Source organism: Papaver somniferum, chromosome 5 (genome assembly GCF_003573695.1).
Source record: "Papaver somniferum cultivar HN1 chromosome 5, ASM357369v1, whole genome shotgun sequence".
NCBI classification, from domain to species: domain Eukaryota; kingdom Viridiplantae; phylum Streptophyta; class Magnoliopsida; order Ranunculales; family Papaveraceae; genus Papaver; species Papaver somniferum.
The window spans coordinates 16,431,948-16,451,921 of NC_039362.1; the positions used below are offsets into that span (position 1 = coordinate 16,431,948).

Here is a 19,974-nt window from a genome sequence, read left to right on the forward strand (position 1 = left end):
GGCAGTCATACTGATGTTCGTGTTGATATGTACTGTTAGTTATACTGATGTTCAAAATATCGATATGTATCCAATATGTTCTGTTGGATATCTAGTAGGTACATTTTGATATGTTCTGTTGGATATCTGGTTCTCCATTTTCGTCTGGAGCCATGGTTGCTGATGGTTTGCCTGATAGAAGTCATTTTGGTGGTGTTGGGGGTTGTGTTAGTGGGGGAGAATCGTATCAGGACCATATGGAGCTGGTGCGTTCAGCTAGTGTACATGGATGGTCCTCAGATCTTCTGAACAGGTCATCATTACCTGAATCGCAAGGTATGTAAGTCTCCATTTACATGAATGGGTTTGCTTTCTCAGAGCTTTGAGAAAAAATTCTCCGTTCTGTACCTAAAATGAAACCGAATTTTCACATTCTTGGTTAAGCCTAAAGGTCATTAATCAACATAGGATCAATGACCATAGTTCAATCACACGATTCTCTCCTTCCAGTGGCCAGTTTTCAGAATGTATGTTGTACTAAATCTTCACTTTTCTATTGATCATAGTTCAATCACAAATACTGAATGCAAGAATGTTTGTGCATATTCAAGGATTCATGGAAGAAGTTAAAACTATTGCTAGGAGTTCGATTTAGTGAGTATTTTTTTTTATAAATATGTACTTAGGGAAAGAGTGATTAGTTGATGCAGTACATATAAACTCCTAGAATGGTTCTTCTTGAATATATCCTACAGTACATATCGATATGTACGTTAGGTAAAATTTATTCGTTACTGATGTACATGTCGGTATGTACAGTAGTTTATGCCTGACATGATCCTAGAGTATATATCACCATGTACTTAGGAAAAAAAGGACTTGTTGATGCAATACATATCAATATGTATTTTATGCTTAAATACAAGTAGAATCCACCAGTAGTACATATCAACATGTACTGTTGAATACCTGGATTACATTAGTATTAGGTACATATCAACTTATACTACCTTGCAAAAATATGTACTGGAACATATCATTGTATTGAGATACTGGATTACCTTAGTATTAGGTACAGGAACATATCATTATGTACTCGTTGATCCTACACTAGATAATGATATGTAATGGGTGGAAGCAGTAGATACTAGATATTAATATAAACTTATCAATTTGTTGATATGTACTTGTTGATGTGTACTGTTATTACTGTTTGTTTGATACTAAGTTTCTTTGTAATTTACATGTTGATGTTTCTCTTTTTCGCACAGGTCATCAAGTGGTGAAACATGTCGTATCTGGGATGTTGTAGGTACTCACATTTTATCTTCCAAGACCTATTGACCCCGAAAATGATGAGTTTGTTTCTTCATATATTGACTTGTTTACTAGGCGTTGGGAATTTCCAACTTAAGGGAATATGCAAACTCACCGCAGGAAAGAGAAATGACCCTTCATCAAGCACGGTTATGCAGAGCCATCAAATACTATGGTGTGTGTACAATGCAAACTGAACTGTTTTTGTCATCAGAAAAATAAATTTAAATCCAAGACATGAAGACTTTAAAGTAGGCCAACATTACTGACAGTGGATATTCATATGTATTGGTATGTACGACGTAATTGGGTTAGGTTTTAGTTGGCAGTACATATTAGTATGGAAATCTGAAATCTTATAATGTAAATGATGGATTATGTTGCATTGTTTGTATTTTTCTTATTTTTTTTTTGTTTTTTTTTCTCTTAACTATTATATGTAGAGTTATATTGATGTTCTATATTGTCAGTATGAAAAATGGAAAAAGAGTAAGAAGCCTTGAATACAGGCAGTAAATATTTGCATGTACTGTGAAAGATGATGCACAATAAGAAAATTGGAACTTATACTCAGATTTTTTTTAGAGAAAAAGGGCAGTAATACTATAAATTATGTGCTGTTAACAATGATAAGCAGTTTTTCATTAATAAAACAAAAGATAATGCAGACAATTTGCACCATGGAAGCGGAGAAAAATGCGTAAAATTATCCCTGATATGAAAGCCTTAACCAGACCCTGGAAAAAATATCGTTTTAAAACAACTCTTACTCAGAAGTTACGTGTATTTTTACACTTATTGGAAAAAAGAAATAAAACTGATGAGCCGACTAACAAAATACATCCTCCCTAGAAACACAACAAGTACAACATGCTCAAGTCTATTCTGTTAAGAAATATATAATGCCACCAATAATAACTAGCATGAAATTCCGCCAGATGAGCCTTCTTATTCTTTTTGAGTGTGATAATATGGTTTACCCTATTCAGGATTTATCTCCGCCAAAGACAAGTGTGGTTGCGCAATTCACTGGCACGTAGAACCTGTTTCTCCAGCTGATGACACACGTCAGGTAAGTATTACGCCAGATGAGCCAGCTGTCAAGCCTTATGCTCTTCGCATTACCCTGTGTGTGATATGTGATCAACAAAATACTTAACCTGATGAAGATTGATTTTGGGAAATATAAAAATTAAAGGAACTTGTAATAAAACTCAAATACAAACAAATTTTTTCCCATAAACGATTTGTCATTGTTTACGAGGGGGCGCTGCCCCCTCGACCCCCGTCTAAATAGACCTAGGCAAATGGTGAGTAACCCTAAGGAAACCAAGGTTCTGTGTACGGTAACCAGGTTTCTATGTGGATAGTGACTAACCCTGATAACATACTTCTCATGAACCTGTTAGCAAAAATTAACAAGAAAAGTTAAACCCACAATCAAGGGGATTTAGATATTTTGTATGCATATTTATTGGTAGAGAGAAACCACAAGAATGGAAACAGAATATTGCAGTACATATACACATGTACTGAAGAAAATAAGAATGGAAAGCCTAGTACATATTGATATATACCAAGTAAAAACCCAGTACATAATGATATGTACTTAGTTAAAACCTAGTAGATATCACAGTATATATACACATGTAACATAAGAATATAAGAATTATTGAATGGGTCATCTTTGAGATCACTTGTTGTACCGGTAGCAAAGCAAGTTGTATTTCCATCATGATCATTAGAATCTTTGTCAGCTGATGTCCCCTCTTTAAAATTTGCCTCAACAACATCTGCAAAAAAAATGGCACACAATAATGAATAATGAACAGCTTGGGACCATTTCTTCTTTTGTCAGATCGGAGGCATTGAGCAAAAATCTAGTACATATTCATACATATTGAGTGAAATCCACTGCGTGTAACATATATATTAAAGAAGCTAACCATATTTATATGCTCAGAATCCAATGTATGATCCTATAGTACATGCTACATACCAATGTGTACTAAAACCTTAGTGCATTTAAATTTTTTAGTTAAAACCTATTGATATGTACTAAGTAAAAACCTAGTACATACCGATATGTACTTAGTTAAAACCTACTAGTTATCAGAGTACAGATACATACGTACCGAGGAAAACAAAATATGTACTAAATTTTCAGAACATGATATGTACTCTATATAATATGGAGATGTAGTTCCAAAACCTTGCAAAGATAGTGCCTTTATTTCCATGCTCGCCCCTTCTTCTGCATATTTGTTAGTCATTTCCATGCGGTCCAATAAAAACATAGTTCATTTCCATTCTGATACATCAAAATATGTACTCAATTGACAAAAAAAAAAACAACATAATAGATTTATAAACTTAGGGATATTAGACAATAATGGATACTATTGTAGATGCACAACAAACATTACTTTCAATATATCACATATGTACTGTTGGATAGTGGAAAAAAGGAACTTCGCTCAGTGCTTTATTATGCCTCTCACCTACTCCTAGTGACTACAATTAGTCTAGCAAGCTTGCACCGCTGAGCGCATCCATTTCTGTAAGAGATTTGACAGGAGGCTCTTGTAAACATAGTACTAATACGTTAAATATAAACAAAAGGTTCAAATAACTTACTTACGGTGGACAGTACTCACGTAATTGGAATGGATGTACACAAAGTTCATTCTAACTCGGTACATATGCTTGAGTGCGCTACTGCATTACCATAAGATTTATGAGTTACCCATCACTGTTCAAGAATTATGAAGGATAAAACTCAACCAAACTGATTTTCCTTAACACTAAAAGCTGCAAACATGAGACAGAGATGAATATTTCTACAAATATGCTTCAAATACACAAAACAACAATTGAATGTGTTGATACACTCTGTGTGCTAAAGATTTACATGTAAATTTATCAAAATAGAAAATAAGAAACCAATAAATTTCTACATAGATGAAAAAACAGTACACATACACATGTACTGAAGATAACAAGAATTTACAACAGTACATATTTGATATGTACCGACAGAAAAAACAGTACGTATTGATATGTATCCAGCAAAAACACAATATATATTGATATGTACCAAGTGAAAATGACTGTGTTTTCGCATAATCCAGCCGGCGATTACACAATAATATGTCGTTAATTTTCTATGAAAGGAACACAACCTCAAGAAATTACGGGAAACAGATCCCTAATAAATAAAATGTATACTGATATGAATTTGATACCCAACACCATTGGTACAAAATTTTAGATATCAAGTGATTCCTAATAAAATGTTGTTTCATAATAAGATTTTAGACACCCAACACCATTGCTGATGGATGTTGTTATGGGCTTACAAGAAGATGGATGTTTTTTACATACATCATAACCATCCATCTTCTTATTTTTCCACAAGAGTGGTACTACTGCTTACAACACTTCCACCAATCCCTTGTTCCACAAGAGTGGTACTACTGCTTACGTAACACCAATCCAAAACATTTTAATCGGAGTAAATCAACACTTATTCCAAAACCTGAAGGATGGATGGAACATTCTCTAAAATTAGCTAATTAACATTCGATAAAAACTAAAGAGGTCCATTAACTGGCGATAAAGATTGTTAGGTATTTAACATACAATCTTCGGTAAACGACATAAGAAGGGAAATGTTTGATCAAATGTATAATCTTTCGGGATGAAAGAACCATAGTGTGATGGCAGAAACATTATATCAATCAATTTAAGCATCCACACAGCATGAACACTAAGCATATGAAACAGAGTATTTCCATCCATAAAACAGTGTCATTACTAGTAAATCTTAAATTCTTTAGCCCTAAAAGCTCATTCTAATTATCTGCAATTTCAACGAATCAATAATAACTCCTAACTAGAACCAATTCCAAATCATACTAACAAGTTTCTACAAATGAAAATTATCAATTTGAAAATGACCAATTTTAAGATCAAAAGTAGGTTCAAGTATCAGATTCTAAGATTCCAAAAAAAGTACAGAAAAATAAACTCTACCCAATCATAATAAATTAGGAAACAAACCAACCAAAAAAACCAAAAAAAAGCCCTAACCTGAAAAATGGAGGTTGAGTTCCAGGAAACAAAGGTTGTTATTTATGTGGAATCAGGAGATTTGGATCTTATATTAGGATGATACCCAAACGAACCCTAAAAAAACCATCAGATGAAGACACTAAAGAAAAAAACATAAATTAAATCAACTTAACCATCCAATCGTTCGAACTTGAATCGAAATTCGTTGGAGCTGAAAAATGACGATTCACCATTATTGCCTCTTCTGGTTTTAGTTTGAATCGAGAGTTGGAATTCTTCGGGTTTTTTCCACCAATCGCCATTGCCAAAGCTCTCTAATTTGTGATGAACGAACGAAGATCCGACTTAAAAGGGTGTTTTGGCCAATTAAAAAATACACTTTATAACTTCCGCACGTGTACTGGACGAGCGAGTAAAAAATCTGGTCCAAAAACATATTTTTGGCCCAGCGATTAAATTTGTTTTAGGACTGGATTAACCACTAAACGGGTCTCCTAAAACTGGATTAACCAGTAATTCCTACTTAGCAAAAGGGTAAAATAAACGGATACCCGCTGGGTACATCCGGGTACAAATCGAATATACCCGTCCGGAATTGGACACAATACTTCTACGCTTGTGATGTATGACATGTGGAGATCATCCGTGTAAACCTTGCTAGACGCCAATAAATACCCCTCAGAGAATAAAATAGTTAACCAAAGATTTCTGGTTTTCGTGGTATTTTTCAGAGGATAAATGAGAGCGAAGTGAGGCGACCTAAAATCAGATTTTTGTGCTGAGGTGTAGTCCCTTTTTTGTTTTTATTTTTCTTATGATTTTTCTTCTCTTTCTTACTTCTAGGGTTTCCAATTGTTCTTCTTTATTTCACATGTATAAATACTTTTATTGCTTGATTTCCTGCTCATAATCTATATACATGTATGATCCATCCCTGACTGATAGAATTGCCCTTATATTTGTTCTGATTCGTACTTCTAGGGTTTCCAATTGTTGTTCGATAATCCTTTTTAACTTCAATTGTATACTTTTATACATACTTTATTGCTTGATTTCTAACTCGTGTTTTATATATATGAATAATCTAGTACTGATTTATGTCGATCTAGTTTTTTGTTTTTCTAGTTTCTGTCGAACTTTTTCTGTTTGTGGGTTTCTGAGTTGTTCCAGTAATAATTGATTTGTTTCTGGCTCAAGCATGAGTACTATATAGATGATATAGAGTTCTGGTTTTTAGTGCTTACAATTTGCAGGAACGTGTTTTTTCTTTGTTCTTTCCAGTTCCAGGCAGAGATTTTGTTTTGCATTTCTTGCTGCTCCACCTGTTAGAACCATGTCCTCCTCTCGGCCTGAACCGCTTCACTTGCGAGAGACTTTCGAGGAGCCGACAATATTTGCTCCAATTCCTCTACCTTGGTTTCCGAAACATTCTGATACGACAAATATGGAGGAGAAGAGGGAGAAAGAACAGAGGCTTCATCAGGAAACAATCGAATACCAGGTTTACTTGCGAAAGACTTTCCCGGGGGCAACATTTTTGTTTCCCATCACTGTACGTAGTACTCCGGAAAACTCTGATATGACAAATAGGGAGGAGAGGCTAGAGGAAATGCGTAGGCGTTGTCAGGCAAGATTTTTTCACAAGTTACATAGAGAAACTGCCCAGAGATTGTTGGGTGAGGATCAGGCTGAGACTGCAGATGGTTCTGGCGAACTGTGTAAATTTGCAGCTGGCAGAAAGATGACTAGAGACCTGGTTCGCATGCAGGAGTCTCGCTATCCTAACCACTGGGTTTTACAGTTACCTGATGTCATCCTCATCCATCCCAAGATGGGAGAAACCTTTTTTGGTTCCCTTGAGGCCCGTGAGTGTGGGTTCATGTTCTTCACATCCTCCGGTTTCCATTTGCCTTTCAAGGATACTAGTGTAAGACTGTGGTTCTTGCGACGTGGAGATGACATGATGCGGCCTCTCTTGCAATTCCACTTTCATCACCCCATCATGGTGGGGAAAGAAAAGACAACTGATATTCAGTTCCATTTGATGCCCACAAGTGTGAGACGGGAGAGATCTGATACATATGCGAGCGGGGACCGTGGCAAAGATTTAGCTGACTTTGTCCGCAGAATTGGTATGGTTCGGTGGGCTTCCAGCGTTACTTTCCTCGGGTTGAGCATCTGAATAAATGCGAGTTATTTGGAGTTCTTCCCTCTTATTAAAAAAATGGGTTACATTCAAGTTAGTGATTCGCTCACGTAACATAATATAAATGAGGAAGGCTAATTTTAGTCCGCTTTGAGAGTACCAAACTTGTCCCTGATAAATGTCATACTGTTACCAAATAAGAAATAAAAAATATAACAACTTAAACAGATTTATTTCCTATTCATGAAAATACTCTTTAAGATTTTCAAATTATTTCCTATTCATGAAAATACTCTTTAAGATTTTCAAACTTAGTCATAATTTTATAAAATTACAAAAGAAAATAAGGCATACTTGAGAGCTCAATGAGAAAATACAACTATGAACAGAAGCTTGTTGCCTTTTGAAACTGACAAAAATGAAATAGAGGAAGAAAATAAAAAACAGAGGGAAAAACTAAACTTACTTTCAATACCAATTTACATCTTGGCTGGCTCTATGTTCTTTTTTTTTTCAACTAAGTTGGGTTTTAAAATAAGGAATGCTAATAATTAATAACTAAAGTAGGGTTTAAATTAAAGTTGGGTTTAAAAATAAGGGATGCCAATAAACACTATAATTAAAGTAGGGTTTAAGTCAAAGTATATGAGATTACCTTTCCAGAAGTTGTCAACAACTTCTCAAGTGCAAAGTAAGGCAACTGATTATCAACCATCACCAGGTCTTGCATCAAAACATCATGGTCAATTGCATGTTGTTTAAAAAACGACAAGGGTTCACAAAGGAATGCGATGAGGAAGCAACCATCAAGAATGATTTGATTAATAAATTTATCCTCATCGCTCCATAAAACATGATCCAGATCTGCATAAGACTCCTTTAGTGTGTCCAAAACTTCCTTCATTTCAACCTTATAGTAATTGATGGTCAGTTTAGATCTCTCAACAAATATGTCTTGCGCTCTTCTCTTATGGGTTTCCATAGGCTGCAATTGAAGTTCTCCAAAGTGATAAGGGCCAATTGACACTAGTTTTGGCTCGTAGGCTTCTAAGTTGCTTTGCTTCACATGATTAGGGACCTTGAATATTCTTTGAATCGGCTGTAGTTGATTCACCAAATCAGGCAGTTCTTTGATTCCATGGTCAGTTGGCATCCCTTGACAGTTGACACCACAATCTACAATATTAAGAAAAATATTACAACAATAATTACAATGTACTAAGTTTCATACAAAGTGTTACTAACAATGATCACAACACAACCACATAAGAATGAGAAAAATGGACAATTCATGGCATACAATAATTGTCCCACAATCTTAACAGCAAACTCGCTACTCGATATCTAATATGAATGGTTTACAACATTAATAAAAAACCAGGCACAATCAGAGCAATCTTCAACTAGAAAACCGTAAGAGAAGCGAAGCACTTGCACTCTACAGATTCCTTTCCTGAATTTCCTCCTCCACAATGCAAAATATACCTGAGCTAAAAGAAAAAAAAAAGTTTATCCTTGATTATTTATATGATCCCTTTTTTAGGTATAGGCCCATCAAAAGAGCCTAAGTTTAGAAGATTACAAACATAGGGCAGTTTTCCTTCCTAGAATGACTAATATTTAGAAGTAACTCAAATCTATAAATAAGGGGTAGGTGAGTACCCGTAGGCACAGGAGGAGAAAAACTAGAGATTACTAGAAAAAATACTAGTAAGAAATTCTAGAGGAAAAGAAGAACTAGGCCACCACTCAAAGGGCAGAAAATAACTCTTTCAAACAAGCAATAAAGATAAACATTACTATTGGAATCTGTTAGTTCTTTATTAATCTATTGGGGTCCAGATTGATCAATGGTATCAGAGCTAGAAGGTGAGTAAGTAATAATGTTTTCGGCGATGAATGGAAGGGCTTCTATCCAAGGATGACGAGGAATTACCGTCAGATCCTAACATTGATAGAAGCAAGAAAACATTTGTCTCATCATCATCATCATCATCCAATCTGCAAGAAAACACACTATGGAGAAATCGGAGGAAGATATAAAAACAATGGAGGATATGGCCACTCCAAAGGAAGGACTACAACAAACACAACAAGAACCAAAAGACTTTTCCAAGTCAAATATGGGAAAACATCTAGAGTTCATAGACAATTCGCCATTCAAAGTGGAGGCAAGAACCGGGATCCCTGCCTATAACGGAGATTTAGATCTAGAGCAGTTAGATGGTTGGCTCAAATCTTTAGAGGTTTATTTTAGCACCAAGAGATTTACCGAATAGCAAAGGGTAAGTTTTATTAGACTTGATGGTCATGCTCTTATTTGGTGGGAACTGGGAAGCATACATATCATGCTTGGAAACTCCGGTGGCTACTAACTTGGGAACAATTTAGAACGGCTATCCAAAACTAGTTCTACCCGATTGGCTATAAAGAGAGATTACGCAAACAATGGCGATCCTTGCATAAGTTAAAGGGCAGAATGTCCAAGAGTTCACTACTAAATTTCACAAGCAAGCTATAGCATTAAATGTGAGATTCCAAGACTATTGAGAAATATAAAGGAGGCTTGCCAGTTATTTTCAGTAACCGACATTGACAATGCTTGCAAGAAACCTATGTATATTGAGATAAAGAACCTAAGAAGCAAGGCAATCAAGAAACTATTTTCAGTAATCGACATTGACGATGCGTGCGAGAAAGCTATGTATATTGAGATAAAGAATCAACCCTATGGAGCAAGGCAATCAAGAAACGAAAGAGAGATTGTGAACACTGCTCGTGAAGAGGGGAAGATATCGTGTTATGGCAAAAAACAACCAATACTGTGAGAATTGCAAATGATCGACAGTTAAAGAAGGTTGTTGGAAATTACATCCGGAGTTAAGACCAACATGGTGGAAAGACGACAAGCAAGTTAACACAATCATCTACAACAAAGAAGATGAAGAAAAAGAAGAAGATGAGGTGATTAACGGATCACTTGATCCCGATAGCAAAGTTGTGATAATGAGAAGAAGAAAGTATCAACTAGGATACAAGGCAAAATCACTTGTCCAGAACCCCAATCTCGGAATCTACTAAAGAAGAGCTACTTTGGGTGAATGCACAAGTTACTAAAAAGAAGAGCTACTTTGGGTGAATGCACAAGTTAAAAAAACATCAGTTCTCACTCTATTTGATAGCGGATCACAATGAAACTTACTATCCGAACAACTACTGAAGAAAGCTGAAGTTGAAGGCAACACCACACCCTAACCCATACCCGTTAGGATGGTTGGAAGAAGGATACAGAGCTGCAAGTGACTGCTCAATGCACCTTCGAATTCACCATCAACAAGAAATACGTAGATCAGGTAACATGTGATGTTGTCCCATTAGATGTTTGTCATATTCCATTTAGTACCCTTACCTATGAGACAGAGATGCAACATTCTCACGACGAGAAAAAACTTGGAGACTGGTAAAAACCGGAAAAGGTTTCGCACTCTGGCATCTAAGAGAAGAAGAAACCACAAATTTTTTCGGCACTACAAACCAAGCTACTTGATGAGCAAAATCAGGAGCCATAATTACAAGTTGCGCAAGGCTTAACGCTCATCATTACAAGTTGCCAAGGCTTAGCACTAATGCGAAGTAACAAAAGAAAATCTGATTCTTAGCAAGAAGACACAATTGATTACAGTTGAAAGAACAAAATTTGTCTCAATACTGTATCAACGGAAAAAGTTTAAAGCATGAGAAGTGGTAATCAACAGTACTACAGCTGCAGGCTAAACTTCCGCATCTAAAGCCTCCTGATGGGGGAGGTCTGATCCGTTTTTAGGTATAAGGCCCATCAAAAGAGCTTGTACCCAAGTCTGCATACAGGAGTGTACCCAAAAGTCCACATACAAGAGCACGAGTCCTAGTAATTCTAAAAGTAGTTTACTAATTCTAGAATGAGACCTATTTTTCAGAAGATTACAAACATATGGCAGTTTCCCTTCCTAGATAGACTAATATTTAGAAGTTAACTCAATCTATAAATAAGGGGCAGAGGAGTACGTGTAGGCATAGGGGGAGAAAAACAAGAGATTACTAGAAAAAATACTAATAAGAAATTCTAGAGGAAAAGAAAAACAAGGGTACAACTCATAGGGCAGAAAATACCATGAAGGAAAAGGTTGTAACACTCTTTCAAACAAACAATAAAAGTTTTTTATTCCTATTGCAATCTGAAACAAGCCATAAAGATAAACGTTTCTATCTATCATATTGGGGTCCAGAAATTGATCAGTTATATGCCACCAATCTATAATCTGATATAGAGTGCTGTATCTATGTCAACACTTGGATCAGTAAGTTCTCTATAAGCATAGGTTTTCTTAAGGAAATTTTGAAATTGCCAGCTAATCTCTAAACAATGTGATGCTGAAGGGCATGCCATAATGAGCCAAATTTTTTAGCCCACGGTTAGATGTCATTGTAATGTGCAGAGGAACAATCATGACCTTACTGAAGTAAGCCAAATTTAACAATAACAAAAATCAAACACAAGCCGGCATCAACAATATGATACATACTATTGAACCTACATTTCCACCATTTGAGATGCCAGAGTGCCAGAACTCCTATTCCTACTTGCTAATCCACTATCTCAGGACTACTACCCTGGTTAAACTCATGCCATTATTTTTATTAGAATATTCACATGATTCAAATACAAATTTTCTCGAACACAACTTGAGACTGTAAAGTGTAAACTTATTTCTAAAAGTATGTGATGTTAAAAGATAAATAGTTATAAACTGAATATAGCATATTTCTATGCACCTCAATGGACAATTGTCCTAAGAGTAAACAGCAGTAGTTACATTGTGGTAAGTTTCACACCAAATGTCACTAACAAATGATCATGACACAACCAAGAAAAAAGGAAAAAAACAAACAATTCACGGCATGCAATAGTTGTCAGACAATCTTAACAACAAACTAATATGAATGAATAGCAAGATTTATATGGGAAAAAAAAGAGAGAGGCAAAATCAAAGTAATCTGAAGACAAAACAAAGTACCAACTACCAAGAGCACTTACGGATTCCTGAAGGCATCGTTGAAATATTTACGTTATCCATTTATCCTACACATTCAGGCAAAAGAAAAAAAAATTGGATTAGCGTCAACATCACATGCATAGAAAACATGTCATACTGCAGTAATCATTCCAAATTTGATTGTTACGATTTCTCCATGTACAGTAATTACGGTTTCATAATCATATCTAAGCTAAGAGATCCTAGATTTAGTCCGACTGGAACATTTCTGAAACCCTAGATCAAATAATAATCGAAATTTTACATTAAAAAGCCCTAAATTGGAATAAGCAGAAACATAATTTCAGCATATGTTTACTATATTAACAAAGTGGAAGGAAATAGTAGAGAAATTCAAAGAAAAGAAATTAGTAATAGAACGCACAGAAATTTACATACGAAGGAATTGGAACTATTAGTGTTTCACTGGAGTTGGGTTTGTGTAGTGTCATAAAACCACACACTACATCCAATAGTATAGAAGATGAATTAAAACTAAGTAAAGATGCTCAACAAACATAGACACAAAAATATACGTGGTTCGATATGATTACCTATGTTCACGGGGTGAAAAGATGAATGTTATTTTTTTTTTATTACAAGGTGTTCTCTCCTTCTCAAATGGTGTAACTCTCAAACTCTCAAATGTAGTGTCTTGTTTCTCTCTCTGTCAACCTGCCTCTCTCTCTCGACCAACCCTTATATTTATAGGCCAAGGTCGACATACAACAGAATTACAATGTTGGTCACATTACATCAATTTTAGCTGTTCCCTATCGGACCTGCACTGCTCGCCCGACTTTCTGGTTTGACCGATAGAGTCTTGGTTTTTGATAGTTCTTCACCCGAGGCCGAGTCTTGATCGTCAGGTTAACATGATGTCGCCCTTCTTTCTTCTTGTTCCTTTGTTTGACCATTTTCCTTCGTCTGACCGAGTGCTTTCTGACCGTTCGCCCGACCTGTCAGGAGATAAAGGTCACGTCACATCCGACAACTGTTGGGCCATCACGTCCGACCCACGTGATACCTCGCTCTTTGCGCCGTTCGGTTCTATCATGTGCTTCGCCGCTCTTTTTTCTTTGATGTATCATAGCTTAGGATCTTTCCACCTAGCCCTGTGGATTATCTACACCTACATTTATGCCCCTTCTTTCGCCCGTGTGCTTGGCACGAGGGAAAGAAAATCGTTCCATCTTCCCACGTCCTTGAGCATGCCGAGAATTCCTCCATGCAGTTCCCCACTAAACATCCCTTTATGACTTGTAACCGCTGCTGTCGGTCAAGACACTTCATCCTATAAATATCTCCGTTTATGTTCTCTTTCCTCTATTCGCCATTTTTAGAGAAACCAAGCGTTGTTCTTTCTTCTTCTTCACCTTCCTTCCTTGCCGACGCCATTAACTCCGGTGACCTTATTATCTTCTCAATTTTCATCTTCGCCATTTCCGTTGGTGAGGTTTGCGACAGTCGTGGTTGGTTCCTGTTTTTACTTCTCTCTTCATCAGAGTTCATATTTCTCCGTTTGCTCTCTGTCATGGCTACTTCTTCTCCGCCAATGACTGAAAAAAGGTGCGTGAGTGATACCTTCTCCGAGAGCGATGTTGTTTCTCTTGATTCCTTATTTTGGCTTGAGAGTCCTTCCCATCACGATTATCGTGTTATAAATTCCCTTTTTCCTGATGATTCTCCCTCCTTTTCATGTAGGGCTGATAAGAGAGTCTCCAAAGACTTGTCTGATGATGAGTTTATTGAACAGTTGAAGGAAGAATTCGGTCTTCAAAACTATGAAGTGACCCTAGTCTCGGTCCAAACGGGTGTGTTGAAGAAGACCGATGTCGATAAGCATGAGCAGTCGTCCGAGGCGGTCATCGTCACTCGTGGGCAGTTATAACTTGTCCTTCGCTTTCCTCTATACAACCATGCCAGCCCTTTCTTCGTCCGTATCGGGCCTTGACTCAGTGGAATGGCAACACTTTCCGTCTGATGAATGAGTGGAGAGACCGAGGCGAGGGTCATGGATCTACGGCCGATTGGTCGACCTATAAGCCTGGAGACGCTCCCGATTACACTTCTGCCAATTTTATCGTGAACTACCGGAGCGGGACAACTACCAATGGCGACCTTGCTGGTTTTGCTGCTAGCCCTCACTGTCAGAAATCTATGCCCGAGGGTGTTGACAGATTGATGCTAGATGCTGATCCCCTTGGTAAAGGTTCCAACAAGCGTGCTCGCCACACCAATGACCCATACTGGGAACGATTTCCACTTCTTGTTCGCGGCCAAATTTTGCATGGTAGCTTTCCTCCTCCTCAATTTCCTGCAGAGCCTTATCCATTCTGGGTGATTAACGATGATAAGGTATGTTGCTTTCTTTCCACTTTCTTTGATTCCTGATGTATCGGCTTGGGGTACTGATTACTTTCTTGTCGTAGGTTAAGCCTCAGGGCGAGTCTACCAAATCGGCTTCTATTTCCAAGAAGAGGAGTGCTTGCACAAGGGTCGAAGAGGATCAGGGGAAGGTAACAAACATATAGCTTTTATTCTAAGTACATGTACTTGCCCATGTCTTTTGCCTTCACGTGTTCTGACGCTGAAACTTGTGTAGAAATTTCCTAGGCGCGAGGATGAAGATGTTGGAGGGTCCGATACTCGTGGTAGTGAAAGTTTGGTTCCAAGGCGTAATCCTCATCGGGGGAAGGTGGCAAAGGGCGTGGTGTTGAAAATCTCGGACGTTGTGATCGATATCCCCGATCAAGATGATGAGGACGATATATTCGGGGACGATCAGCTGTTTGATGAGGATGATGGTGGCCAGAAGGAAGCGGAGGTTTATGTGGAGACTGCTGTTGTGACTCCTGTCGTGCAGTCTGGTGATCAGGGGCCGACCCAAACATCACTCCAAAAGTTGCCCTAGAAGGATGTTGGGTCTCCCTCGGGTGTTCAGACGTCCTTTACCATATCGGGCCCTATTTGTGATTCGCTTGGCGCATTGCACTCTGAGGAGTTCGGCTCTTATACTGATGAGCAGATGATTGCTGTCGTGCCCCTGTATCGTGATATCGCGCCGGTCTTTGATAATTTGGTAAGTGATTTGTTTGCACTTTTCCTTTGGATGTTATCGGGCCCGTTAATCTCGTATTGGGATGAAATTTGTAGGCGTTGAATCGGTCGAGGTTGGAGGCTGCTCTTTGTCGACAGGAGATTAGGAAGTTGGAGGCTGCTCTTTAGCAGGAAAAGGAACGATCTCGTGATCTGGATATCAAACTCGCCGATGCGCAAGGTATATTGTTTGCAATAGTTGTGTTGATTGAGTTTTTCGTACCAATGTGCTGAGTCAATTATTATTCTTCTAGCCGAAATATCTAGTATAGATCTAGACGCTTCTTCGGAGTATATGCTTATGAAGAGAAAGTGGGATATCGAGAAAGATCTTGTGGAGAATCTTCGACAACGAATTTCCAATAAGGATGGGAAGATAGACCGACAGGAGGCAGAGATCCAGCAACTTCAAGAGGAATTGGAAAGATATCGCCTGTTTGAGTATGTCCCCGAAGAGATAGATAACTTACGGTCCCGCTTAGGCATCTTTCAAAGACTTGCTGGTGATAAAACGTTACTAGCCGATAATCTGGAGAGTCAAAATGGTTCCCTTAGGCTTCAAAATCGAGATCTTCATGAAGATCGACGACGAATTTTGAGGGAAAAAGCTGTGGCCGAGCAGTCCAACCGAGATCTTCTTGAAAGGACCAAGGGTTTCGATAAGCTGTTCAGTGACCTAGAGTGGACCCAAGCCCAGTTATCGATGCTACAAGTGTCCTATAACCGTCAGAGGGCCGAGTGGAGTGATCACAAGAAATATTGCCCTTCGAATGAGTTCAATGAACAATACTATAATGAGTTAACCTTGAAGCTTTCTAAGGCCGATGACGAGTTGTCCAAGTCCGTGGAGTCGTTAGAATCTGTATTGCCAATTCTGTCAGATCTCTGGAGTGCATGTTGGGGCGACCTTAAGACCTAGTTAGTTTGTTGTTTTTACTCCGTATTCTGCTATGTTCCGTGTTTAATATGCTTATAATGTTTTGTTGCAGCCGAGCAGGGTCGTGTCAAGGATCTGGAGCGAGATGTGCAAAATCTCGGGCAGGAGGTGGAGCAGTGGAAGAAGGCCGAAGGTGAGGTGAAGGTTAAGCTCCATGCCGCCGAGGCGAGGTCCGAGCAGCTTTCTCAGCAAATTGTGGACGAGAGAAATGCTCATCAGAGCGAGCTTGATGAGGCGATCAAGGCCGGTGTGAACGAGTACATCGCGCAAAAGCGCCGCGAGGTTGCTCAGAGAAAGGGGGGAGCCGATGTTGTTCCACCCAGGAGTTGATCATGTCTTTTATAGTGTTGCGCCACTAATTTTCCCTTTGTCGCGGGTTGTAATTCGTTTGAACACTTGACCAATGCTTCTTTGAACAACTTCTTTGAATGGGGTGATGCGTCGCCAAGCTTGTTTTTCTTTTTTCTTTTCCTTGACAATTTCCGCCTTTATCATTGTGTAGACGGTGTTTTATTTTATGGTTGCTATCTTGTTGTTTGTGCTCCGTATCTGCATTTGATGTCACATGCATTAGTATTAGTGCCTTTTCTATCGAACACACTCAACAAGGAGGGTCATCGGGCCCGATGCCATGTCCCAGCCGAGGTATCTCATCACTATATTTTAGATTCAGTGGAAGGGTTTTAGTCGTCCTAGTTCTAGGCCCGATAATCCCGAGTGGTTATCGACCAACCAACTCGGGCAAGTGGTCACGGCCACCTGTGATGGGGGTAACCTTTCATATGTAAGTAGGTTACCTAGATGAGAAGAAATCTTATCTTAACAACCTTTGGTATATGGCTTCCAACCACCAGTACCCTTAGGCTACCTCAGCACTTGCACACTGCCATTGCCCCGAGTATCGAATAGCCAGTCGACTGTAAGTCACCTCGGCACTTCCACACTGGCTTTGCCCCGAGTACGAATGACCATTCAAGTGTAAGTGACCTCGGCACTTCCTCACTGGCTTTGCCCCGAGTACGAATAACCATTCGAGTGTAAGTCACCTCGGCACTTCCTCACTGGCTTTGCCCCGAGTACGAATGACCATTGGTCGCTCATGTCATATTTCATACTCCTTGCGGTTTTAAAGAAATTAATGACAAGTATGTTTACCTGTTTCCATCGAACCCCTCATGGGTAATAGACTTTCAGATGTTGAGCGTTCCACGCTTTTAACTCGGGTTTTCCGTCTGGTTTGAGTAATCGATAAGCTCCCTCATCATCTTTAGACACGATTGTGTATGCTCCTCCCCACCTTGCCGCTAGTTCACCGCCCTTTTTGTCACGTTCCCAATCGGCTAGATATTTCAACACTAACTGCCCCGGTTGAAACTCTCTTGGTCGAACTCGTTTGTTCTATTCTCGTTGTAGTCTCCTTTGGTAATTCTCCATTTTTTGCAACGCCATCTCCCTTGTTTCCTCCAAGTCATCGAGCTTGGCCAATATTAGATCTGCCGATATGTTTCGCCTCCCGGCTTCAGTTCTTGTGGTGGGTATCATTGTTTCAGTTGGTAGTATCGCTTCGGTTCCATAGGTCATCATGAAAGGTGATAGCCCCGTTGCTTCCCTTCGAGTGGTTCGATAGGCCCATAAAACATTGTAGAGTTCTTCGCACCAATCACCGTATTCTCCATCTAATTTTTTCTTCATATTGTCGGTGATAGTTTTGTTTGTGATCTCGGCCTGCCCATTACTTTGAGGGTATATGGGGGTAGCCTTGCTTTTTCTGATGTTGTAGGTGTTAAATAGTAGGTCGATGTTTTCTCCCTGGAGTTGTTTTCCATTATCCGATACAATGGCCGCCGGTACTCCGAAATGACATATGATGTGCTCCCAAATGAACCTGAAAACGTCTTTGTCACGGATATGTCTCAGTGGTACCGCCTCCACCCATTTAGTGAAGTAATTCGTCGCTACTATTAAGTATTTTATCTTCCCCGATCCCACATGTAATGGTCCCACGATATCGATCCCCCACATTCCGAAGGGCCAGGGGCTTACTACCGAGTTTAGGGTTACTGACGGTGCATGTATCTTCTTACCAAACCGCTAGCATTCTTCGCAAGCTTGCGCCATTTTTTTTGCATCATCGTTCATATATGACCAAAAGTATCCCATCGTTTTCGCTCTCGCTGACAGACTTCGCCCCGAGCTGTGATTTCCGGCTGCTCCATAGTGTAGTTCATTCAAGATTGTCTGGCCTTCTTCCTTACTTAAGCATCTTAAGAGTGGTCCCAGGTATGATTTCCTGAATAGGATTCCGTCTCTTAGCTCATAAGCGGCCGATTTAATTTTCACTTTGTTGATCTCGGGTCGCCCCTTGGGTAACTTTCCTGTCTCCAAGTACGAATGAATCGGCTTTCTCCAATCTCCGTCCGGATATCTGTCGGTCGTGTTGATAGCAACGTCGACGTGCACCTCGGGTGTCTCTGGTATAGATGGGGCGAGGAGTCTCATGACATGAATACCCTCCACACTTGGGTCTGTGAGCTGGGATGCAATATGTGCCAATGCGTCCGAGTGTTGATTATCTTTTCTGCATATGTGGCGAAATTTGATGCTGGGGATCTGGTCGATATAGAATTGGGCGAGCTCCCAGTACTTCTGCAAAATCGGGTCGTGGATGGCGTATTTGCCTGTAATTTGTCGGATCACCAACTGTGAGTCGCTAGTTAGTCTTACATCTTGTAGGCCCATCTCGACGATTAATCTCAGGGCGTGAATCGCAGCTTCGTACTCGGTGACGTTGTTTTTCGCCTTAAATTCCAATCTAAACGAATGGACCATTTTTCGTCCCTTTGGTGTGGTATAGACTATCCCAAGTCCCGATCCATCTTTGTTCGACGCTCCACCGACGAATACTTCCCAACGTGATGGGCTACTTGCTTTGAGTAAGTCGGCTGGGTATTCTCGATCTTCTTCCATTCCGGGTATGTCCTCGACCTCATCTTCGTCGCTTAGTGGAAAATCTACCAAGAAATCTGCCACTACTTGTGTCTTCACTGTTGTCCTCATTTCGTAGAAAACATTGAACTGTTTAATTTGCGCCCCCCATTTGGAGATCCTTCCAGATCGACCTGCATTGTCCAGTACCGCCTCAATAGGTGATTTTGTGAGCACGCGGATCCGATGGGCTTGGAAATACGTCCTTAGCTTTAGGGTGACGAAAGCTAGCGCTAGAATCATCTGTTCCATCCTTGTATAATTTTTCTCGGTCGGACTTAATGTTTTGCTGATGAAGTAAACAGGCTTTTCCTCGCTCCCTTCATTTCGAACTAAGACTGCACTGATAGCATATGAAGTTCCTC

General features: G+C 39.2%; 2 protein-coding genes and 1 long non-coding RNA gene across 5 annotated transcripts; 1 reads left to right on the top strand and 2 right to left on the bottom strand.

The window, feature by feature from the left end:
* The first annotated feature begins 6,077 nt into the window (after positions 1 to 6,077).
* LOC113281062 lies at positions 6,078 to 7,745 on the top strand. Its single transcript, XM_026529705.1, has 2 exons — positions 6,078 to 6,155; positions 6,652 to 7,745. The coding sequence occupies exon 2, from the start codon at positions 6,704 to 6,706 to the stop codon at positions 7,550 to 7,552; it is 849 nt and encodes a 282-aa protein (XP_026385490.1). The 5' UTR covers positions 6,078 to 6,155; positions 6,652 to 6,703; the 3' UTR covers positions 7,553 to 7,745.
* Positions 7,746 to 7,802: 57 nt separating this feature from the next.
* On the bottom strand, positions 7,803 to 13,116 carry LOC113281063 (UPF0481 protein At3g47200-like). 2 transcript variants are annotated; one of them, XM_026529707.1, is made up of 3 exons: positions 12,974 to 13,116; positions 12,591 to 12,635; positions 7,803 to 8,692 (listed from the first exon to the last, which is right to left on the bottom strand). In XM_026529707.1, exons 2-3 carry the CDS (start codon positions 12,628 to 12,630, stop codon positions 8,148 to 8,150), a joined length of 585 nt encoding a protein of 194 aa, XP_026385492.1. In that variant the 5' UTR covers positions 12,631 to 12,635; positions 12,974 to 13,116; the 3' UTR covers positions 7,803 to 8,147. The 2 variants fall into 2 exon arrangements, with proteins under 2 accessions (XP_026385492.1, XP_026385493.1); XM_026529708.1 differs by having other exon boundaries at positions 12,988 to 13,097.
* On the bottom strand, positions 8,694 to 11,065 carry LOC113281064. 2 transcript variants are annotated; one of them, XR_003325892.1, is made up of 2 exons: positions 9,453 to 11,065; positions 8,694 to 9,001 (listed from the first exon to the last, which is right to left on the bottom strand). It is a non-coding gene; the product is annotated as an uncharacterized LOC113281064 (long non-coding RNA). The 2 variants fall into 2 exon arrangements; XR_003325893.1 differs by having other exon boundaries at positions 8,694 to 9,006; positions 9,453 to 9,502.
* Positions 13,117 to 19,974: the final 6,858 nt, after the last annotated feature.

Coding starts and splice junctions, on each gene's coding strand:
- LOC113281063 (XM_026529707.1), bottom strand. CDS start 12,630: ATGGATAACGTAAATATTTCAACGATGCCTTCAGGAATCC. Junction 8,693..12,590: donor AACGATGCCTTCAGGAATCC/GTAAGTGCTCTT, acceptor TTAATATTGTAG/ATTGTGGTGTCAACTGTCAA.
- LOC113281062 (XM_026529705.1), top strand. CDS start 6,704: ATGTCCTCCTCTCGGCCTGAACCGCTTCACTTGCGAGAGACTTTCGAG.